At 46.1% G+C, this 20480-nt stretch overlaps 1 protein-coding gene across 14 annotated transcripts in view; it reads left to right on the top strand.

Annotated features, from left to right (window-relative positions):
• The first annotated feature begins 7825 nt into the window (after positions 1-7825).
• Positions 7826-20480, top strand: part of CMPK2 (cytidine/uridine monophosphate kinase 2) — a 36968-nt gene continuing 24313 nt past the window's right edge. For 13 of the 14 annotated variants that reach the window (XR_010384297.1, XR_010384295.1, XR_010384306.1 and 10 more), the window contains exons 1-5: positions 7826-8518; positions 9933-10047; positions 10957-11158; positions 15882-16115; positions 17602-18664. Coding sequence is in view for 1 of the 14 variants with exons in the window: in XM_010997939.3 (XP_010996241.3) it covers positions 7841-8518; positions 9933-10047; positions 10957-11158; positions 15882-16115; positions 17602-17725 (1353 nt within the window). In the remaining 13 variants the exon portion in view is untranslated. Of the gene's footprint in view, positions 8519-9932; positions 10048-10956; positions 11159-15881; positions 16116-17601; positions 19309-20480 lie in introns of those variants that run through there. The other variant, XM_010997939.3, reaches the window with a different exon arrangement.

Below are 20480 nucleotides of genomic sequence, written 5' to 3' on the forward strand. Positions count from 1 at the left end.
ATGTATTTACATATCTGTTCTTTTTCAGATTCTTCTCCGTGATAGGTTATTACAAGACACTGAATATAGTTCCCTGTGTTATAGATTAGGACCTTGTTTGTGTACTGCATAAATGGTGGTTTGTATCTGCTGATCCCAAACTCTTAACTTACCCCACTCTTTCCCCTCTTTGGTAATCGTAAGTCTGTTTTCTAGGTCTGTGAGTCTATTTCTGTTTTGTAAATAAGTTTATTTTTATCTTTTTTATTTTTTATTTTTTATTGAAGTACAGTCAGTTACAATGTGTCAGTCTCTGGTGTACAGCATAAATGTCCCAGTCATGCATATGCATACATATATTCGTTTTCATATTTTTTTCATTAAAGGTTATTACAAGATATTGAACATAGTTCCCTATACTATACAGAAGAAACTTTTTAAAAATCATTTTTATATAGAGTGGCTAACATTTGTAAATCTCACACTCCCAAATTTATCCCTTCCTATTCCCTTTCCCTGACAATCTTAAGATTGTTTACTAAGTCTGCAAGTCTGTTTCTGTTTTGTAGATAAGTTCACAGTGTTCTTTTTTTTTCATTTTTATCCTTTTTTTAGATTCCACATATAAGTAGTATCATATATTCATCTTTCTCTGTCTGACTTTCTTCACTTAGTTGAATAATCTCTAGGTCCATCCATGTTGCTGCAAATGGCATTATTTCATTCTTTTGTATGGCTATATGTATATAATACCACATCTATCTATCTATATATAATACCACATCTTCTTTAGCCAGTCATCCATCAATGGACATTTAGGTTACTTCTATGTCTTGGCTGTTGTAAATAGTACTGCTGTGAACATTGGGGTGCGTGTGTCTTTTTGAATTGGAGTTTTCTCTGGATGTGTGCCCAGTCATAGGATTGCTGAATTGTATGGTAAGTCTATTTTAGTTTTTTAAGGAACCTCCATACTGTTCTCCATAGTGGCTGCACCAATTTACATCCCCACCAACAGTGTAGGAGGGTTCCCTTTTCTTCACACCCTCTGCAGCATTTATTGTTTGTTGACTTTTTGATGGTGGCCGTTCTGACTCACGTGAGGTGAAACCTCATTGTAGTTTTGATATGTATTTCTCTAATAACTCAAGTGCTTCCTCAGTGGTAAGAATTACTGTGGCTTTTTATTTATTTATTTTTAGAGTTTTCCTAGAAAGTGTTGCTGCATTCCATACTGAAATGCCCTCTCTCTTAGTCTCTTTAATCCGAATCGTGTTCGGTCTCGTGTGTCGTCTTAGGCTTCTGTGAGACTTGCAGGAAGTTGGAATAGCCCTAGTGGTTAACCTTATGGAACCACAGCTTAGCTCGTCACTTGCTAGCTGGGTGGCTGGGTAGGTTACTTCATTTCTCTGGATCTTCAATGCCTCATCTGTAAGTCCAAGTATCCCAGGGGATATTTGTGAAGACTGAAATTCTAATTAATGTGAAGCACTTAGAAACAGCGCCTGGAAAATCACTCCGGTGGGGTTAGCGGTTGTTATTGTACTGCTGTTATATTTTGAATGGAAACCAAGATAACTTTCATTTCACTAAGAAGGAAACTGAAAGCAAATTCAGCAAAACAGCAAGTGTCTGCTTAATGATTACCGGTTCTGCAATGATGGAGATGGTCCAAGTCCTTGACATCTTAGCCTAAAGCATTATTACAAACTGACCTCTGTCTGCCTCGATTAGGAAATACTTTTTGTGTGCTCGATCACATGTGAATGAAGAAATGAAGACCAAATCAGTTTCCATTTCAAAGAAAGTATCAGGTATGGCAGAGAGGGTGACCCTGCAGGCTTTTGAATCCAAACATTTTAAGAGTCTTGGCTGAATTGCCAATATTGTTTAATTTTGGGTAAATTTCTTTCCTGCCTGATTTTTTTTTTTTGCCTGTATTATTTATTTATTTATTATGTATGTATGTATGTATGTATGTATGTATTTAACCTGCTTGATCTTGTTATCACATCTCGGATATACAGGTATTAATGTCTAACTCACCCAGAGCATTTTAAGGATTAAACAACATGACATATATTCAGCACTGGAAGTAGTATGAGAAATATCTAGCAAATGTGCAGCATCGTGTGACAGGGACCGTGCTGTACTTTGCAGGCGTTAACTCATTTCACAGCTGGGGAAACATGTCACGTCACACAGGGAGTGAGGGTTTGAACTGGGACTTAAACACCTGCAATACTGCTCAGTAATTGATAATTGCTAATAATTATTTTATTGTTACATCCTCAGTCTGTTCTATCCAGGTCAGTTCTCATACTCATTCATTTGTTCATCCAACCATTTTACTCCTTCATTCATGCAGGGATTCTTTTTTTCCTTCCTTTCTTCTTTCCTTCAACAAAGATTTATTGAGAATGCCCCATGTATCAGATAAAATATGAATAAATATGAATCCAATTGAAATAAATAAGGCCAAGTCCCTTCTGGCAAAGATCTCACAAAAGTCAACAGTCACTTTGGTATCCTTTGAAAATGTGCGTATTCCTTCAAAACTTATTTTTCTCCACTCATCTAAGAATAAGGTTCAGCTGTGGTAGACTTTCTTCTTCAAAGTCCTGGCTGGCAAAGGTCAGGGAGGGATTTCTTCTTCCAACTGCTCAAGATCAGGGTAGGCTGGAGGGAGGTCAAGGCCACCTCCTTATAGGTTTCTGCTCCTTGGGAGCTGGCTGTCTCTAAAGGTATCCAGACACAACTGGGTGGCAGCCAAATGTCACCACCATTTTTATTTAGCCAGGGACTTTTTTGTCTGCCTGACTCACTTCATTTACTAGGATAATCTCTAGGTCCATCCACGTTGTTGTAATGCCATTATTTCATCCTTTTTATGGCTGAGTAATATTCCACTGTGTCTGTGTGTGTGTGTGTGTGTGTGTGTGTGTGTGTGTGTGTGTGTACACCATGTGGGCTGCAGCCCCCAAACCACTTGTTTGTTCTGTGTATCTGGGAATCTGCTTCTTTTCTGCTTTATTCACTAGTTTGTTGTATTTTTTAGATTCCACATATAAGTAATATTATAGTCTTTGTCATTCTCTGATCAGAGATTTCCTGTGAGCTTCCTCAACAGATCATAAATGCAACTCCCCTTTGAGTGATTTCAAGGCTCAAAAAGCTCGGACAAAGCAAGAACAGAACATTTTACGCTAAGAGTGAAGTTAGAAGTGTTTCCTAAAACAAGAGCAGTAATAATAGCTAACATTTTTCAGGTGCTTCCTAAATTCCATGTACTGCTCTCAGGATATTAGGATCGACTATGTAAAACTTAGCTGTGAGTGCCCTCCACAACCTTAGGATCAGTGGTTCATGACCTGGCTGCTCAGTGGAACCCCCTGGAGGACCCCACATTGGTCTGTCCACATGCCATGATGTAATTAGCCTGGGGTTCAGACCCAAAACAGAGATTTTATTTAAAGTTTCTCAGCAGCCAAATATGTAGCCAGAGACAAGAATGACTGTTTTAGTCCAAGCAATTAATTTACACATGAGGCTACCAAAATACACTTATTTCTGAAAAGTTTTAAAAACTCAACATGAATAGCAAATAGACAATAAGGTTGGGGCTTGCAAAACTGTAAACTGTGTTCATCTGCCCCACGCGTGGCTCCGCTAAGTACTCGCTCCATTGATAATGGGCAGAAGAACCTTGGCGTTAACGTGCTCTGTTATCCGCCTGGCCATACTTGTTTACCAGCGCCCTGCAGAACGAAACCCACCAAAACTCATGGTTTTGAAAGAGATTAAGATAAGCACACTTGTTTTTTCCTTCCTTCAGATCCCCAGCAGGTCTGGCCAAAGGCCCAGGATGGAAGGAAACAGCACAATAGACAGTGGTAGCGGCCACCGTCCGGTGTCACGCTAGGAGCTCCCCATGGTTCCTGGACCACCTCCCCTGGGTCAGGTTGCTCCTGTTTTCTAAAACCACCCTCTAGGTTTGTCCGCTTTTGAAGTCCCTATGGATGGAATCCCATGGTATCTGCTTTATTCTGTATAGCTGCTTTCACGCGATATGTGTAGATTTCTTTCCATTTTGTTGTGTTTAGCAGTACTTTCCATTTTCATAGCCATCTGGGAGTCCATTGGTTGAATATACCACAGTCCATTTGATCATCCTATTATGACGAGCATTTGGAGTATTTTGCTGTTCTGCTGTACCTTTTCTCGTCCATGCCTTTTGGTCAACATAAGTATGCATCTGCATGGGGTGTACACCCAGGAGTGGGATCAGTGGTCCATACAGTATACATATGTCCCCCTTTAATACTTCCAAAGAGTTGTCCAGAGTGCCAGACCAAGTTCCACTCCAGCCAGAACAATGTCAGCATTCCAATTGCTCCACGTGTTCTTCCTCACTCGGGATTGTCCCTGAAAGACTTTTGTTTTGTCTGGTTTAATTTTAGTCATCTCAGTGGGTGTGGAGTTGGTCTCTCTGTGGTTTTACTATCCAGTTTCCTGATGACTAATGATGTTAAGCACATTTTTTATATGTTTAATTAATAGCTATTTTGATTATCTCTTGGTGAAGTGCCTGTTTGAATCCCTTGCCCTCTTTTTTTTTTTACTGGATTTTCTGCATTTTTATTATCGATCTGTAGGAATTTATTGCATAGAGTGTACTTCCTTGGTTATATGAATCACAAATACCTTCTTTAACTTTTTGTCTGTCCTGTTCACTCATTTACTGGTTGTAACTTAATTCATTTCATGTGTGTAATTTCACTAAATTTACTAATTTATAAAGAGCTGTCACTGTGCGCATGTGTATTTAAATAAATAAAATGGAAGATCAAAGTACTTCTTAATAAGAGTTCCTTGAACATTTTATTTAATTTCCATGTGTGTATGTGTGTGTGTGTATTGGGTTGTGTTTCAGGAGTCTCGGCACCACCCACAAGGACTTGTAAGACTTGGGAGCAGTTTACGCTCACAGCCAGGGTTTGTTCCAGGGAGAGGATGCAGAGCAAGGACATCAGGGAAAAGAGGAACATCAAAGGAGTTTGGAGAGGTGGGCACAGACCTTTGACTCCGTCCCCATCTGGGGTTGCACTCTCTCTTTAGCAGTGCCCCCACCCCAGGACAGGTGTGAGATAGCTGGTCAGGGAAGCCTGCTTGCATCCCAGGCCTGCTGTTCTGTGGTGAGCTGGACACGTAGGCACATCCTGCTGTGACCAGTCACGGTCATTTAATCCCAGGACACCACCTGTCAATGCGGTGCCCATCATCAGTCATGATACCTGAGCAAAGCAATCCTGACAAGCTGGTGTGGCGTGTCCGATGCTCCAGGTGTATACATAGAACCACAGAAAGAAGGTTTTAAGGGCATATTTCTAGGATTTGGCCAGGTTCGGTTGTGACTCCAGGCTCCCGAGAGAGACGCCCGGATTGTAAGCACCTGCACCTGCTGTGTTAACTCTTCTCAAGGATCTACATAAACTATATCTCGTAGTGAGATCAGCTCCACAATACAATAGCAACCCCTTCAAATCACAAACCCACAAACGTGCCCAAAAGAGCTTTTATAAATGAGAAATAGAAGGCTTATATAGTAGAATGTTTATCTATTCCTTGATAAAACAGTTACTTATAAAACTTGTCCAGTACTTTTCAGACCCTTCATCAACTACCGCCCTGAAACTTGGATTATAGAATCTATAACTCTTTCCTGGGTTTATTTTATTAAGTCTTATTTTCCAAGTTCATTATTTATTTTGTGATGTTTGGATTTATTGATGTAGAATTGTATGTAATACTCTCTCCTTTAACTGTCCATTTTACTCTGTGGTTCTTTCCTCTCTTGCATTACTATTATGCTGATTTTATTTCCTTTTTTTTTAATCCAGTTTTACCTACTCTGAAGCACATCTACTTAAGCAAGTTTTCAAAAACCAATCTTTTCCAAAATAAATACTATTTTCTCATTTTATTGTTTATTAATAATTACGTTTATATTAGTTAATTCTCCCTTTCTGCTTTTTTTTTCCCTATGAGCAGAATGGCTAGAATATTTCATATTTCCCTATTTTTTACAGTATAGTTTTTTATTGTAGTGTAGTCAGTTTACAATGTGTCAATTTCTGGTGGACAGCATAATGTTTCAGTCATACATTATATATATACATGTATTCATTTTCAGGTTCTTTTTCAGTATAGGTTACTACTTATTTTTTCCTGTTTGAGGCTGTAAATTGAATTCTGACTGAAGAACCTGGCTTTTTATGTGAATAAAGCTGTGTTGTTCTTTCATTGAAAGACCTCTTTGGAATGTCTTTCCAGCTCCCAGCTTCTCTCCTCCACACCCACAAGCGCAGGTTACTACAGGCAAGTTTATTCAGTCTAAACATCGACCCCAGCTGGGACCACCAGAGTCTCTGTTTTAGGAAATTATAATTGGAACTAAAAACATGACAGACTTTTTTTTCCTTTATGAATGAAAATATTTTATCTTCAGTCTTCAACATAGTTAGGACTGACTGAGCCTCGATCTTGCACTGCCATGAATTTCACAGTCTCCTTGTAGTAAGGAAGGGAGTGAAAACAGAGAGGGAAACTTAAAGTAAAAGCAGCCGTAATGAGGGGGGGGGGGGCCATGGGAGAAAAGGTCAAGAAAGGCTCACGGGAGGATACAATACTGTCCCAAAGGACAAAAAGGAGCTTGCTTTTCTCCTATTATCTTTCGTGCCACACAGGTGACACCTCTGCTCCCTAGAAGGTCCAAATGTCAAATTGCTCATAAGGAATAAAAACGACCCTCTTCCCAATAAGCTTAAAAGATCTTAATCTCAGAATTACCCTTTCCCTGTTAACCCATACTTCAACCACATAGCTGTCACAGTTCATGGGTTTTCTTTAAGAATTAAAGCTAATCTCACACTCAATACACACTGATTAAATCATAAAGTTTATTTTCTTGCAGGGCATCTAATGTTTTCCATCTTCGTCTCAATTCTAAATTTTTTGGGTCTGCTTGACAATCATTTTCAAACATATCAATCAATGAGTAAAAACAAAATAAAACATCCAAATAATGTTGTAACTGCTGCTTGTACTCCTCGAAGGCGGCGATCCGTGTGACGCCCGCTGCTGAAAGCGGCGCTGTCAGGCCGTCCAGCTGCTGTCTCCTTGGACCTGCAGGCACCGCTTTTATTTGGCGTTTGTAAGGCAAAGGAGAGGTGCCAGTCTGGTGACACTTACCAGTTTGAGAGTCATTAAAAGGTGTGTGTGCGCGGTGGGGTGGGGTGGGGGGTAATCCCAAAAGAGGGAAAAGCACGTGCAAAGCCGAGTGAAAGCGATACAGCAGCTCCTGGGACTCGAGTCCGGGCGAGGGCGCAGCGCTGAGGTCGGGGAACGGCCGCCGGCTCTGCGGGACCCGCAAGTCAAGCCCAGGTGAGACGTCAGCGGTGCGCGAGGGCGATGGGGAGCCGGTGAGGGTGGTGGCGCAGGGGACACTCCGGTCTAGAAGGCAAAGGTCTCACGTACCGCCTCTGAGACACGCACACCATACACTGGACTTAAGCAACACCAAGGGAATTATTCAAACCGTGGCCCGGGGCCACCTGCCCGCTCCCCATCGCAGCGCGGGCCCAGGTCCCCATCCGAGCCACTCTGCCGCCGGGCGCCCGCGGGCGTCCCCTCCCGGCGGCGCGACCTCGCCGCGAGGAGGAGGCGGAGGCCGAGATCGGGCAGGGCGCCCGGGTCTGGAGCCCCGCCCACCGCCGTCGCTTCACTTTCGGTTCCCCGCGGCGCCGCCCACCGATCCCGGGGTTTCGTTTCCCGGCGCGCGGGGCGGGACCGGGAGGCGCCCATGGCCTTTGGCTGCCGCCCGCGCGCCCCGCTGCTGCTCGCGCGTCTCCTGGGACTGCGGCGCGGGGCCTGCGCTCGGGCCATGGCGCCGCCGCCGCGCTGCTTGGCGCTGGAGCTGCCCGGCTGCATCCTGGCTCACTTCGCCGTCGGCGTCGAGGCCCCGGGCGCGCGCCCCGACCCCCGTGTGGCCGCGCTCCTGGGCCCCCGGGGCCGCAGCTTCTCGCTGAGCGTGCCGGTGGCTCCGGGCGGGGACTGCGCGGCCCGGGTGCGCGCGGCCCGGCTGCACCAGCGCCTGCTGCACCAGCTGCGCCGCGGCCCCTTCCAGCTGTGCCAGCTGCTCAGGCTGCTGTGCTACCGCCCGGGCGGCGAGGCGGGCGACCTGCAGCACGGCTTCCTGCTCCACGACCCGCGCGACAGCCCCGACACCCGGCGCGCGCTGCTGGCGCTGCTGGACTCCTACCCCGAGGCCCCGCGCCCGCGCCTGGCCGAGTTCGTGGGCGACCCGCTCAGCCAAGTGTGGCGGCGCCCGTGGGAGCTGCGGGACGGCCAGGGGTGGCGGCAGGTGGGCCGCGAGCGCGTCGTGCCCGCGCCAGAGCCCGAGCTGCACCCGGTGGTGCCCGACCTGTCCAGCTCCGGGGTCTTCCCCCACCGGGAGGCCGCCCGCGCCGTTTTGGAGGCGGTAAGAGTCGTCCCCTTCCCAGCGCTCAGCATGGACCGCTCCCCCCACACCCAGATCAGAGAAGTGGGTACAGTGTGCTCTCGGGGGTTCTACCTGTCCTGACCTCTCTTGTCCCGTAGTTGCTTCACTCCCGTCCGCAAATCCGGCAGTGAGGGCGGCCGGAGTGCCAGCCGCTGGTTAGACACCGTGGCTCTTTCGGGATTCTTGCCCGCCAGGAACCCCCAGCCTGATGTGCGAAACCGACGTGCCAACAGGAGCAGTGGGGGGCCGGAGGTCCTGGCGGAGGGAGGGGGCCGCTGGGTGTGGGGGAAGACAGTGCCCTCTCTCGGAAGGAATGACCCCACCTGGGGAGGTCGGGATGTAGAGAGAAGAGCCTGAGTTTGGGGGTTTAAGAAACTTGAACTTAAGCAGTGCCTGCTACTTACTGTCTGTGACCCAGCCACTTAGCTGCTCTGCCTTTGTTTTGCTTCCTTTCTTCTGGAAAATACCTGTCCTGCAGCGTTAGGACCAGGAAACGTGACACACAGCAGGTGCTCAGTGAAGAACAGCTAAGATTCTTTCTGCCCGCAGCCCAGGCTGGTCCTGAGGCTGGGTTGTGGCTCTTGGATGAATTGTGTGGGATAGGATTTCTGAGTGGTTAAGATTACAAGACCTGGCTTTGAATCCAAACTCTGACATTTATTACCTGCGTCAAGTTCAGTAAGTTTCTTAAACATTCTTTGCCTCGGTTTCCTGAACCTATAGGTGGGGAAGATAGCTGCATGACTCTCACGGTGATCGTGAGCAGTGGCCAAGTTAATACTCTGAAAGCGCTTAGAACATTGCCTTGCGCAGCGCAAGCAAGTAAGAAAATCAATGCCGGGCCTCTCTGTAGAGATGCTGTGAGAGCACAGTGATGTCACACACGGTTAAGAACTTTGAATCCTCAGGAGCCCCTGCCCTGCTCACGTGGTAATGATGGGCAGTGCTTGGTGATGGCCAGTGCTTGGTGCTCTTCTGAGCCCCGAGTGCTTAGGAAAAGACAGGATGCGGACTGCCCTCTTTGGAGCCTGTGGTGTGGCTGATTTCCCACATTTGTGACACATGGCACCGGGCAGGTCCTGTGGCTCCACTGTCGCTGTGTGACACTGCTCCACATTTATGCATCTTTCCTGTCCTTCCTCATCTGGGGGAAGCTGGTCAGTGAAAGTTGAAGACTGGGTGATTCCGACAGTTACTGCCTTTTTGAGCCTCAGCTATGCAGTATATCATAAGGCGATTCAGCCCTTGTCAGGTTCAAAATACTATGTGTTCTGGCACGGTGCCAAACATAACACACCTGTTAGCATTGTGCAGTCTTGCTCCCAGCAATTAGACGTGGCTTCTGCCAAGGTCCCCGTTGCTTCACTGCTGATGCCTGGATGTTGTGTTACAGTGTACATCCTTCATTCCTGAAGCCCAAGCGGTGCTTGATCTGGTTGACCAGTGCCCAGAGCAGGTCCAGAAGGGAAGGTTCCCCATTATTGTCATTGAAGGACTGGATGCCACAGGTAAGAGAAGTGTACCTTTTAGTTATAGGCAATGCAGTTAACCAACCAGCTGCATGAATAGTAGACAGGTCTTGACAAACAAAACTGTATACAGGATTCAATCCATAAGCCTCCTATGAATCTCTAGTGTGTGCCAGGCGTGGAGGGAGGCTGGCCAGGAAGATGGATAATTTCTGTGTAAGGCCATGGAGAGATGGGGGAGCTCAGGTGCCCTGGGAACACAGGAAGGCACAGAGTGCATCCTCGGTGTGAGAGACGAGGGGACGGAGGCACCGCGGGGAGAGCTTGAAAGGGTGGGCACCTGGATTGTGTTTTCAGCAGATAGGAGCTGCTCAAGAGAGGAAGGCAGGAGAGACGCTCCAAAAGAAGAAACAGCAGGGTGAAGTTGGAGATTGGAACCACCTGGTGTGTCCAGGAACTACAGGCAATGCAGAGGCCCCTTGTGGAAGCAAAATGTGGAAGAACTAGGGAGAGGTGGGCAGGAGCCTTTGGAACTGCCAAACAAGCATCAAAATCCAGTGGACGTGCCCACATTTAGCCCAGAACACAACAGCAGGAGAAGGGTGGCTCTGAGGGCAGCAGGGAATACCCAAGGACAGGGCGGATCTTGGACAACAACAGTGTCATGTGTGTCAACGGAGGAGTGAGAATCTGGGGGCCAATACAAAGTCTCTCATTAGTTTGTAAACGAGATGACTGTTTTGTTTTTTCTCCCGAGCTTGCTAACACCCAACGGGGGAATCCTGAGTTCCTAAGGGTTGGCATCATTTTTTAAAGAGTCATATTTAATCTGCTCCTTCGGTTGACAGGTGGAAAGTATGTCTTTGCTCTTTCTGAGTGAATAGTAACTTTGGGGAGTGTTGTGTTGGCCATGGCTAAGATGTGCTCTACTTTGTATATGACCTGCAGGTAAAACCACGGTGACCCAGTCAGTTTCAGATTCACTCAAGGCTGTTCTCTTAAAGTCACCACCCTCTTGTATCAGCCAGTGGAGGAAAATTTTTGATGATGAACCAAATATCATTAGAAGAGCCTTTTACTCTTTGGGCAATTATATCGTGGCTTCTGAAATAGCTGAAGAATCTACCACATCGCCTGTGATTGTGGACAGGTGGGTATAAAGGTGCCTTCAATTTGGCATTTTCTTCCTAACATATGAGTATGATTGTATGTGTGTGCGTGTGTGTGTGTGCATATATATGTAAGGACACAGTGGTGTTTAAGTCAAACTGTATTATAATAGTAGGAATAATGTCTATGATTTGGCATTTGGCTAAGAGCATTACACATACTATACTAACATCTGGAACAATTATTGCTATGTGGACACTAAATTTACTGATGAGAATGTAGGTCTTAGAAAAGTCAAGTAACTTGTCACAATGGCAGAGCTGGACATAGCGTATTGGGGAGATTAATAAAAGTCTCTGCTTTGTAAGTCGAACTTTGAGTGCTTCGTTGGTTTAGTGGCTAATCCAGCAAACATTTATTGGGCATCTAACATTTGCCAAGGACTGCTCTCAATTTAGGGAATTTGACAGTAAATTCCCAGGGCTGGACAGTGCCCTGCTTTCATGGAGCAGACATTCTACTGAAGCAGAAGGGCATAATCAAAAACGTGGACACATAAGATGATATCAGAGGAAGACAAATACTGTGAGGAGGGGAGATCAAGGTCATGTGGCTGAGGATGGCTAACCCCACACTAGATAGGGTTTAGGAAGACCTGAGTGAGGAGGTACCGTTGGCCTGAGCTCTGAATGACCACAGAGAGACACACGTGAAGATTCTGGAGTAACAGCAATATGGGAGGGGGATCAGCAGGAGCAAAGCCTAGACATGGGAAGAAGTGAACATATTCCAGGACCTGATGTCAAAAGGCAACTGGTCACTTGCTCATGCCCAGTTGGAGGGTTGCTGGTCCCAGCTAGTCCTAACCCACTGGAGCTCCAACTGGACAACAGCTGACTCCAAGTTCCTGCAAAACAACCTGGGCAAACATCTTAAGACTCCTACATTGGAGTTATTTCCTATCTAGAGGTGGTGATGGGGTCTTGTCACTTCTTGTTTAGGCTATGTGATGCTTATAGAATACGCAAGTTTTTGTAAAAACAATTAAAGTGAGCTTGATGAGTGAGGCAGCTAAAGTCCATTATTTATTAAGCAAGTTACAGTTTAATGGATCGAACTGCCGACTACCCGTGGGTTCGTGTGTGGACTCCTGGGAGTGGGACTGCAGGGCGTCGGGCCCACGAGTGCTCACCCTGAGTGGGTGCTACAAAGAGTTTTCTAAAGTGGTCGAGACTGTTCCCAGCGCCCTCCCCGCGCAGCGGTGTTTGGGCGTCCCCTTCCACCCACATCCTCATCAACGTTTAGCTCCGCCAATTTTTCACTTCAACTCGTCTTGCTTTTCCTCTGTTCCCTGTGGGAAGGTCGGTCAGTTAAAAGCTAGTTGCTACACCTGGAAACAGAACTTCTAGCCCTGTCTTGAAATATCTTTCTGAAATATCCCATAGAGAGATACTCAGAGTGTTTGTCGGGAATAAAGTGTGTGGTGGTGAAAGGGATGGGGGGTGGAAGGAGCAAGAAGAAAATAGTAAACATTAGTTAGAAGGCCTGTGCTGTCATCTCAGCTTTAATGCTGGGGGCACTTTTAACTTTGGGGATGGCAAGGCAGTCATTTCAAAGCTGGCAAGTGGTACAGAATCTTAGAGGAAGGGGAGACACTGCCTTCCCTTGTGGGACTTCTTTACCTGTGGGATGTTTTCACCCTGCATTTGCCATATTGATATCTTTTTTTTGATACAGTCCCCTTTATTTCAAGGAAGAAAACCTAAACTTGTCCTGATAAAGTGTGACTTCATCAGGCACATTCCTTTTTTTTAAAATTTTTATTGACATATAGTTGATTTACAATGTTAGTTTCAGGTGTACAGCAAAGTGATTCAGTTATGCACATACAGACATATGTATATTTTCTCTTCAAATTCTTTTATTGTATGTTATCACAAGATATTGAATATTGTTCCCTGTGCTATCCAGTAGGTCCTTGTTGTTTATCTATTTTATAGACAGTCATGTGTATCTGTTAATCCCCAGCCCCTAATTTATCCGTCCCCGCCTTTTCCCCTTTGGTAACCATAGTTTGCTTTCTGTGTCCATGAGATTTTTTTTTTTCTAAAATGTCCAGAACCCCTGGAGCGGCACTGGCTTCTGCATGTAGGTGGACACTTAGCCTCTCCGTCCCCGTCCTGGTCTGTTAAATGGGGGGAGTCCTCATCCCTTCCCTGCTGCCCATCAAGACTTGTGATGAATGGCCCATTAGTTGGTGCAGGTGGGACTACTTTGAAAACAGCAAATGGCTATTAAAATATAAAGCCTTATTATTATGTAAGCTATGTATAATGTGTCAGCAAATTGCATTTGATTTGAACTAATGTGGTTTCCCTGATGGCAAGGAATGGAGACTTCAAAATAGTGAAGAGCCTGAAATTGATGGCCAGGGGGTATGATTATTTAAAATGAGCCCCGGTGTTGTCAGCGAGAGAACTCTGGCTTTGCAGAACAGGGCCCCCATTCTGCCCCGATTTTCCTTCTTTGTGCCTGTGAATTGCTTGCAATTTTGTTCTTTAAAGAGATAATACTGCATCACCTTGTCAGAACAGAAGAAAAGAGCGGTTATTTGTTGTCTGAGTGGGTTTTGCTCACGTTTAAAGATTTTAACGAAATCCATTTTAGACAACACCATCGTCTAGCTGAAAACATAAAGGAGACAGAGTAATTTTCGATGGTGACTGTGGTTAAGGCTGGCAACTTAATCTCACTCATTACCTTTCAAAGTCTATTCTTGCTGACGGTTCTTCTACGATAAAGGAGCCTTTTTACATTTAGATGATCACAGCCTCCGTATTCAGAGCTGAGCATTTAATTCAGTGAACATGTAGCGTGTGTAAAATTGCAGTTCTGTTGCCAAGAAAGAGATAGCCTGGACCCTGCAAGGATGTGCCCACCTGACAGAGAAGATGGAAGTACAAGTTTGTAAGTGGTTAGGAGTCCGGTAAGTGACCCACATGTGTGGCCCGAGGCGGAATTCAGGGAGCTCGCAGGTCCCGCGACCTGAGGATCTCAGAGCACGTTTGTGGGATGGAAAGGGGCTTTGAAGGATGAACAATGTTAGAATTGGTCGCCTCCCAGATTCACATGCGTTCTTTTCAGACCTGTTTGTACTTTGTTATCATAATTTTAGTTATAACCTGTGTCCAGTAAGAATTAAATTTTGTCTCATAATGACAGTGTGACACTTTTTTTTTTAAAACGCACTTGCTATTTTGCAACAATTATGGAAGGAAAACAAAGCTTTCAGGATTTTCATTTTCCAGATGAGGAATTTGAACCTAACCTTTGTCCACAAAGCAAGTAGGTGGCAGAAGGAAAAACAATACACGGCTTGGGTCACACTGTGGATTTATTTTGTAGATAAAGGACCAGTACGTCCTCTTCACTGTGGAAAGAAATTCAAATCTTAAAGGATTAAGAATTTAGGATTTTAAAATAGTGCAGACAGTAAATTGAAAACACAGATGTGGATGGAGCTTTGCGTATCTGTCTATATTGGGGTATTTATAATTGTTTTATAAATATTTGTTGTAGGTGATAGACCCTTAATACTGGATTGGAGTTTTGCATTTAGTCACTTAGAATTGGAATATGAGATGAACAGGGCAAAAGTATAATCAATTATGCCAAGTTATAAAATAATTCTGTCATTCATTCATATACCCAGAGAACATTATTTATTGTGCACTTATTATGTACCAGAAGCTAGTTTCAGGTTTTGGGATACAGAGATGACTCAAAAAGGAATTACCTAGTGGAGGAGACAAAGGAGAGGAACTTGTAAACAGGTAGCTCCAACTTACAGTGAATCCTTGCACAGAGCTGCTTGAGCATGAAGAGCACTGAGGCTTTTGGGGGCTTCATCTGAGGGGGGGGCGGGAAGGAAGAGGAGGCACTTTGCTGCCTGAGTCCCTCACTCCAGCTGCAGGAGAATGTGGAGACAGACCCCCCCCTGGAGGAGGGTGCCCGGGTCCACTCTGGGAAGATGTTCTGTTCTTAGACGCAGGCTGAACGTTTTCTGGCAGGTGGCCAAAAGCCCTCAGGCTTTTTGAGAAAGAGGGTAGATTTGACCTTCCTTGAGGGCTGTGATTTTCTTTCCTCTCCCTGAAATATCTTTAAGAACAGCCAGTTGAGCATGACCAGCTTTGCTCAGGAAGGACGTCCACAGATTCTCATAGATCGTGTGTGGGTTTATTTCCCTTCCTGATCGATACGGATGCAGTTAGATAGATGACTGGGGAGCCGGGAAGGACAGAGGCCTCCTAGCCAGGGTTCCCAGAACGTGGATTTCGTCAGCTAAGTCAGTGTTAAAACCAGGCAGGAACTGAATGCACCTGCAGATTTTCATCGGACCAAGACACGGTGCTAAATGCAAACGGACTACCGAACAAAGCTACCACCCCTGCCGTCCTGCTGACCTGAAACGAAACACCCTACAAGGCCAGGGCAGCACAGGAGCCTCCCCATACACGTGGTTCCCGCAGAATACGTGATGCTCTGGGAAGTGCCCACTGCATTCTTATTGTGGTTGCTTTTAACACTTTTAGATTTTATAAATGTTTTTAAAGATGTGATTTAGTTTTCTCTCTTTACTGTATACAGTTCTAGGCCAAGTGCAGCAGAGCCATCCCCAGTTTCCACCTCCTCAGCAGCTGATTTTCAGGTGTTCCCTTGACTTCCTCTGCAGACGGGGAGCTCACTACTCCTTTTTCCCACAGGTACTGGCACAGCACGGCCACCTATGCCATAGCCACCGAGGTGAGCGGGGGCCTCCAGCACCTGCCCCCCGCCCATCACCCGATATACCAGTGGCCCAGGGACTTGCTCAAGCCCGACCTGGTGCTGCTGCTCACGGTGAGCCCCGAGGAGAGGATGCAGAGGCTCGAGGGCCGGGGCATGGAGCGGACCAGAGAGGAGGCGGAACTGGAGACCAACAACGTATTTCGTCAAAAGTAGGTGTCCTGACACGCGATGTGGGGGGGCGGGTCCCCGGCCCTGGCGGTGACCCGGGATCCGCACTGACTTGAGTGGAGGAAATGGTGTGGTTCCCACTTTCCAAACCCCAGAGGCTGGATCCCCCAAGTTAGTCCCGCTCCGTCCGGCGGGACTGTTGCCTGGCACTGCAGCCTGCTTGTTCTACAGCCACGGGGCGCCTGACCAGGGATCAGACCACCGTCCAGCGCTGGCTGTGCCAGGAGCAGCGAGAACAGAGTGGGACCACGTGCCTTTCTGGGGCTTGGCTTCCCCGGTCATGGTAGAATGATCACAGGGACCGTCTGATGAGCTCACGGTGACCCTCACTCATTAGGGCTTCCTGTGTGGCAGGCCTTTGGCTTCCGATGCTCTGTAATCCTTGTCAGGACAATATTAACCATATTTTACAGTTTACAAAACGGAGGCTCAGAGGATGGAGGGACTTGTCTACGCTTGCATAGCTCCCGAGCAGTAACACTGGGATTAAAATCAAGAGCTTTCTGATTTTGAGGCAGTCCTTTCATTTTCCTTAGAAAACCACAAACACAGTAGCAGGAACGTCTGGGCTGCGTTACTGCTTCATGGCTGAGGATGAACCAGTTCTGTACGACTGGTTCAAAGAGGCAGAACAGAGTCGTTTATATAAATAAACAATGATTGCGCTTTATCATGACTTAATTCTGTTGTGACATAAATAAAAAGCAACTCAGCTGTGTGCAAAGAAACCATGTCAAGGAGTTTGCTGGTACTAATTCAATTAAACCGCACAGCAAGGAAGGCATTATTTCCGTCCCCTCACTTCACAGACGAGGAAACTGAGGCACAGAGGGGCTGGGAAAGAAATGCGTCAGGTTCTCGTAGCTGGGAAGTGGTCCAGCAGTGCTGTGGACCCAGACCATCGACTCCAGTCTCTTGTTTTAAGAGAATTACAGAAACTTCCAGTGCTTTGGTTATATGCTCAGCCCAGTCATCCCACACGCACCGAGGCTCCCTCACCCTGGAAGGAGGTGTAAAATTCCGGGAAAGTTTTAGATGACTCCTAAACAAAAATATCGTATGTGCTAAGGGCCTCTGGCTGGTCTGAAATCCCTCAGGGCACAGGCTCTGCGGAGATTCCTTAATCTCCTTGAGCCTCTGCTGTCTTCTCTGCCAAATGGGGACGGATGGTAGTGGTTCCCCTTGTAAGGTTACTCTGACCATGAAACGAAAATGTGCAGAACACTAACCCTTGGCAGACAGTAGGTGTTCAATAAAAGCTGGCTACTGCCCATTATGTTTAATTTATCATTTATTAACTAAATGTACCAGATGTCTCGCATGGGCAGAGCGAGTTGCGAAAGGGGCAGGGAGGTAAACCAGATGGGGACCTCGCTTCAAGCAGTTTCTGTGATGGAGGAAAACTACCTTTGCATGAAGAGCTGTGTTTGCAAACAGGCCAACTCTGTGCTCTCTGCCTGTCTGCAGGGTCGAGGTGTCCTACCAGCGGATGGAGAACCCTGGCTGCCACGTGGTTGACGCCAGCGCCTCAAGAGAGGAGGTCCTCCAGATGGTTTTACGCATAATCCGTAATCATTGTAGTGCGTTGTAGTTACGCCAGGCCGGGCGCCACATTTGACTAGACGGGGTGCTGTTTGATCCACCCACAACAGGTTCTGAAATTTTCCCAGGATTCAATTGCATAAGCGTGTTGTGTGGCAGAATATTGGAGACTAGACATTCCAATTTTACCTAAAACATTGTACTTGCTTCTGACCGATGGACCCGTTAAGACTGAGACTGGGCACCTTCCAGTGAGAGATGGTGACTGCTTTCTGCCAAGTACAACAAACGTTTTCTTGGAACATATTTTTAGCCACATCCCCATAAAACCCCTGCAGGGTTTATCTCCTCTAGAAAGTGTGAGGGAGACAGAAGCAACCAAGAAGACCCTCCAAGTCAGTGGAAGAGTGACCAGCCTCTCCCATGCCTGCGCCCGCTCACTGATGACACCTTGATGTGCCCGCAGTTGACTTCCTGCCAGTTTTGCCTCACTCGGTCTTTGTGAGCTCGGTCCCGCACCTTAGAGCCCAGTGCTCCCAAAGATTGCGTCTGCGTGTCCCAGCTGCTGGAAGACCCTCCCACTGGCCCATCTCATGGGGAGGGGGCACTTACCAAGAAGGCATCTGACTCGTGTTTGAGACCAGCAGTCCCTGAGAGGGTCCTCTTGGTCAGCGCTTCAAAGTCAAACACAGAGGAGGCCAACTCAGGGTGTTCCAATCACAGACACACCCACAGTCCTTGAATTCCGTTCTGATTATTTATACTTCTCTTCTTTCCTCTGAAAACATGGGTTTGGACAGAGCAAGTGTTTTGCACTAAAGGAGCTGCATGAATCGCAGCCAGTCCAGCAGTGTGCTTTTATTGATGTTTACATCTTGTTTGTCCTCAGTGTAGGGGCTGGGCTTCACCAATCAAAACTGAAGCCAAGAAGCTGACTGCAACGCTTGTTACCATGTTTTCACTGGACGGATTTCATTTCTCCGGCTAAGTAAGTGCACTGGTTCCCGGAAGGGGATTTCTTAGCGTCTTGCCATTGAAAGGCTTCTCATTACACGTGAAATCAGCACTGAGAGCTGCTGGGCTAGAAATAAAATAGCTGAGAAAAGAGAAAACTTAGTAGTTATTTGACCCTGGGTGAGTCACTTAACATTAATAGCCCATGTAACTTGATCTAAAAATTGATAATAATTCTTTGTCTTAAGGAGTTGGCTGAATCAGGTGATTACCTAAAATTCCTTCCAGTTCTAAGATAGATGAATCTGTAAATTATTTTAGGGGAATGTCTCGAGGAGACATTTCCCCCAGATAGTTAAATTTAAGGTGTTATCAGGTTTATCACATGGAATCTTACAATAAAGCTTAGTACTAACTAGATCATACTGTTTTTCAAAAGAACTATAGGTAATGCATACATAATATATCTATGCGTATAAATATGTCATTTGTCTCAGTTCAAAATATTTTTTAAATCTGATAAATCACGTTCAGTTTCTTTAAGATGTGATATCTAATTATGCTATTGGAGTTACTTACTTTGAACATTCTGGAAAGTTTATGCTGGCAGCCTAGAGACACAGACATTTAAGTCATGACCCTTGCAAATGAATAAACTAACTGTGATTTTCTAATCTACGCTACTGTCACAGTGTGTTGATTTCTCTGAAGAGGCTCCCCCTGTGTGGCTCTTGTATAGGAAATTATTTGTGGTTAAGGAAGTGAGAATGGTTGAATTTGCGGTCAAAGTGCTTTCAGAGAAGCAGGAGGGCATTTTTGTTTTGTTTTAAACATCATTTCAAGAAAGTGAAATCCCTTCCTCATTGCAGACATGAAAGAGAATTTTTTTTCTAATCCAGTAAGAAATCAGCCTTCATTCCCCTGGGCTCTTCCTACACTGACAGGTATAGAAGATGAGTGACTATGCGATAAGACAAGACCTGCCCAGAAACGGATGGCGCAGGATCGTGTGCTTGGCTTTGATTCATTCACAGTCCAGGACCACTTCTGTTCCTGTGATGGACCTTCAGTGTCCCTGGCGGTGGTTCTTCCTCTCCTCCACAGTAACAGAGCTTTGAGCTCAACCAGGGCTGCCGGGAATGACATTTCCAAGGCTCTCTTGTAGCTGGAGGGACCCAGTGGCCACTTACAGGCTCTTCAGGTTGTGTGTGAGCAGGAGTGATGTCAGGAGCGTCAGGGGGGAAGGGCGTCCCCCTCCCCCTTTAACCCTTCACGCTGCTTGGTGTTCAGTGGTGGTGGTGAGGCATTTTGGGACCAAGAGACTAGGGTGACACTGTGTAGGTGGAGAAGCAGCAGGATGAATGGAGACGACCTTCGCTTACGAAAGATAAGGACTAGGAATGAAAATGTCAGTGTTCCACTGGAGGACGTGTCCACCTGGGGAAACTGCCGTGACGCAGGCACAGCTGACACTCACAGCCTCAATTTCTTCCTTCCCCGTTTTCTTCTCCTCTTGGTGGCAGGTGTCTGGGTTTGTTTGTTTGTTTGTTTGTTTGTTTTCTACACCAATCTCCTTTTTCACTAACTCTTCTCTCCATTAAACTTCTCTCTTCTAGCAGCAATTGTAAAGCATCTTAAAGATGTTTCCACCCTGAGCTCTTTTTGGAATATATACCAAGGAAATGATCAGAGATACACATAGAAGTGTTTTATCATATCCGCATAGTGTACTTCGAGTAATTGGAATATATTTATATGCAGGCAGACCTTGCTGTGTTACCCTTCAGAGATACCATGTGTGTCTACAAACTGGAAGTTTGTGGCAACCCTACATTGAGCACGTGTGTTGG

Source organism: Camelus dromedarius, chromosome 15 (genome assembly GCF_036321535.1).
Source record: "Camelus dromedarius isolate mCamDro1 chromosome 15, mCamDro1.pat, whole genome shotgun sequence".
Lineage (NCBI taxonomy): Eukaryota > Metazoa > Chordata > Mammalia > Artiodactyla > Camelidae > Camelus > Camelus dromedarius.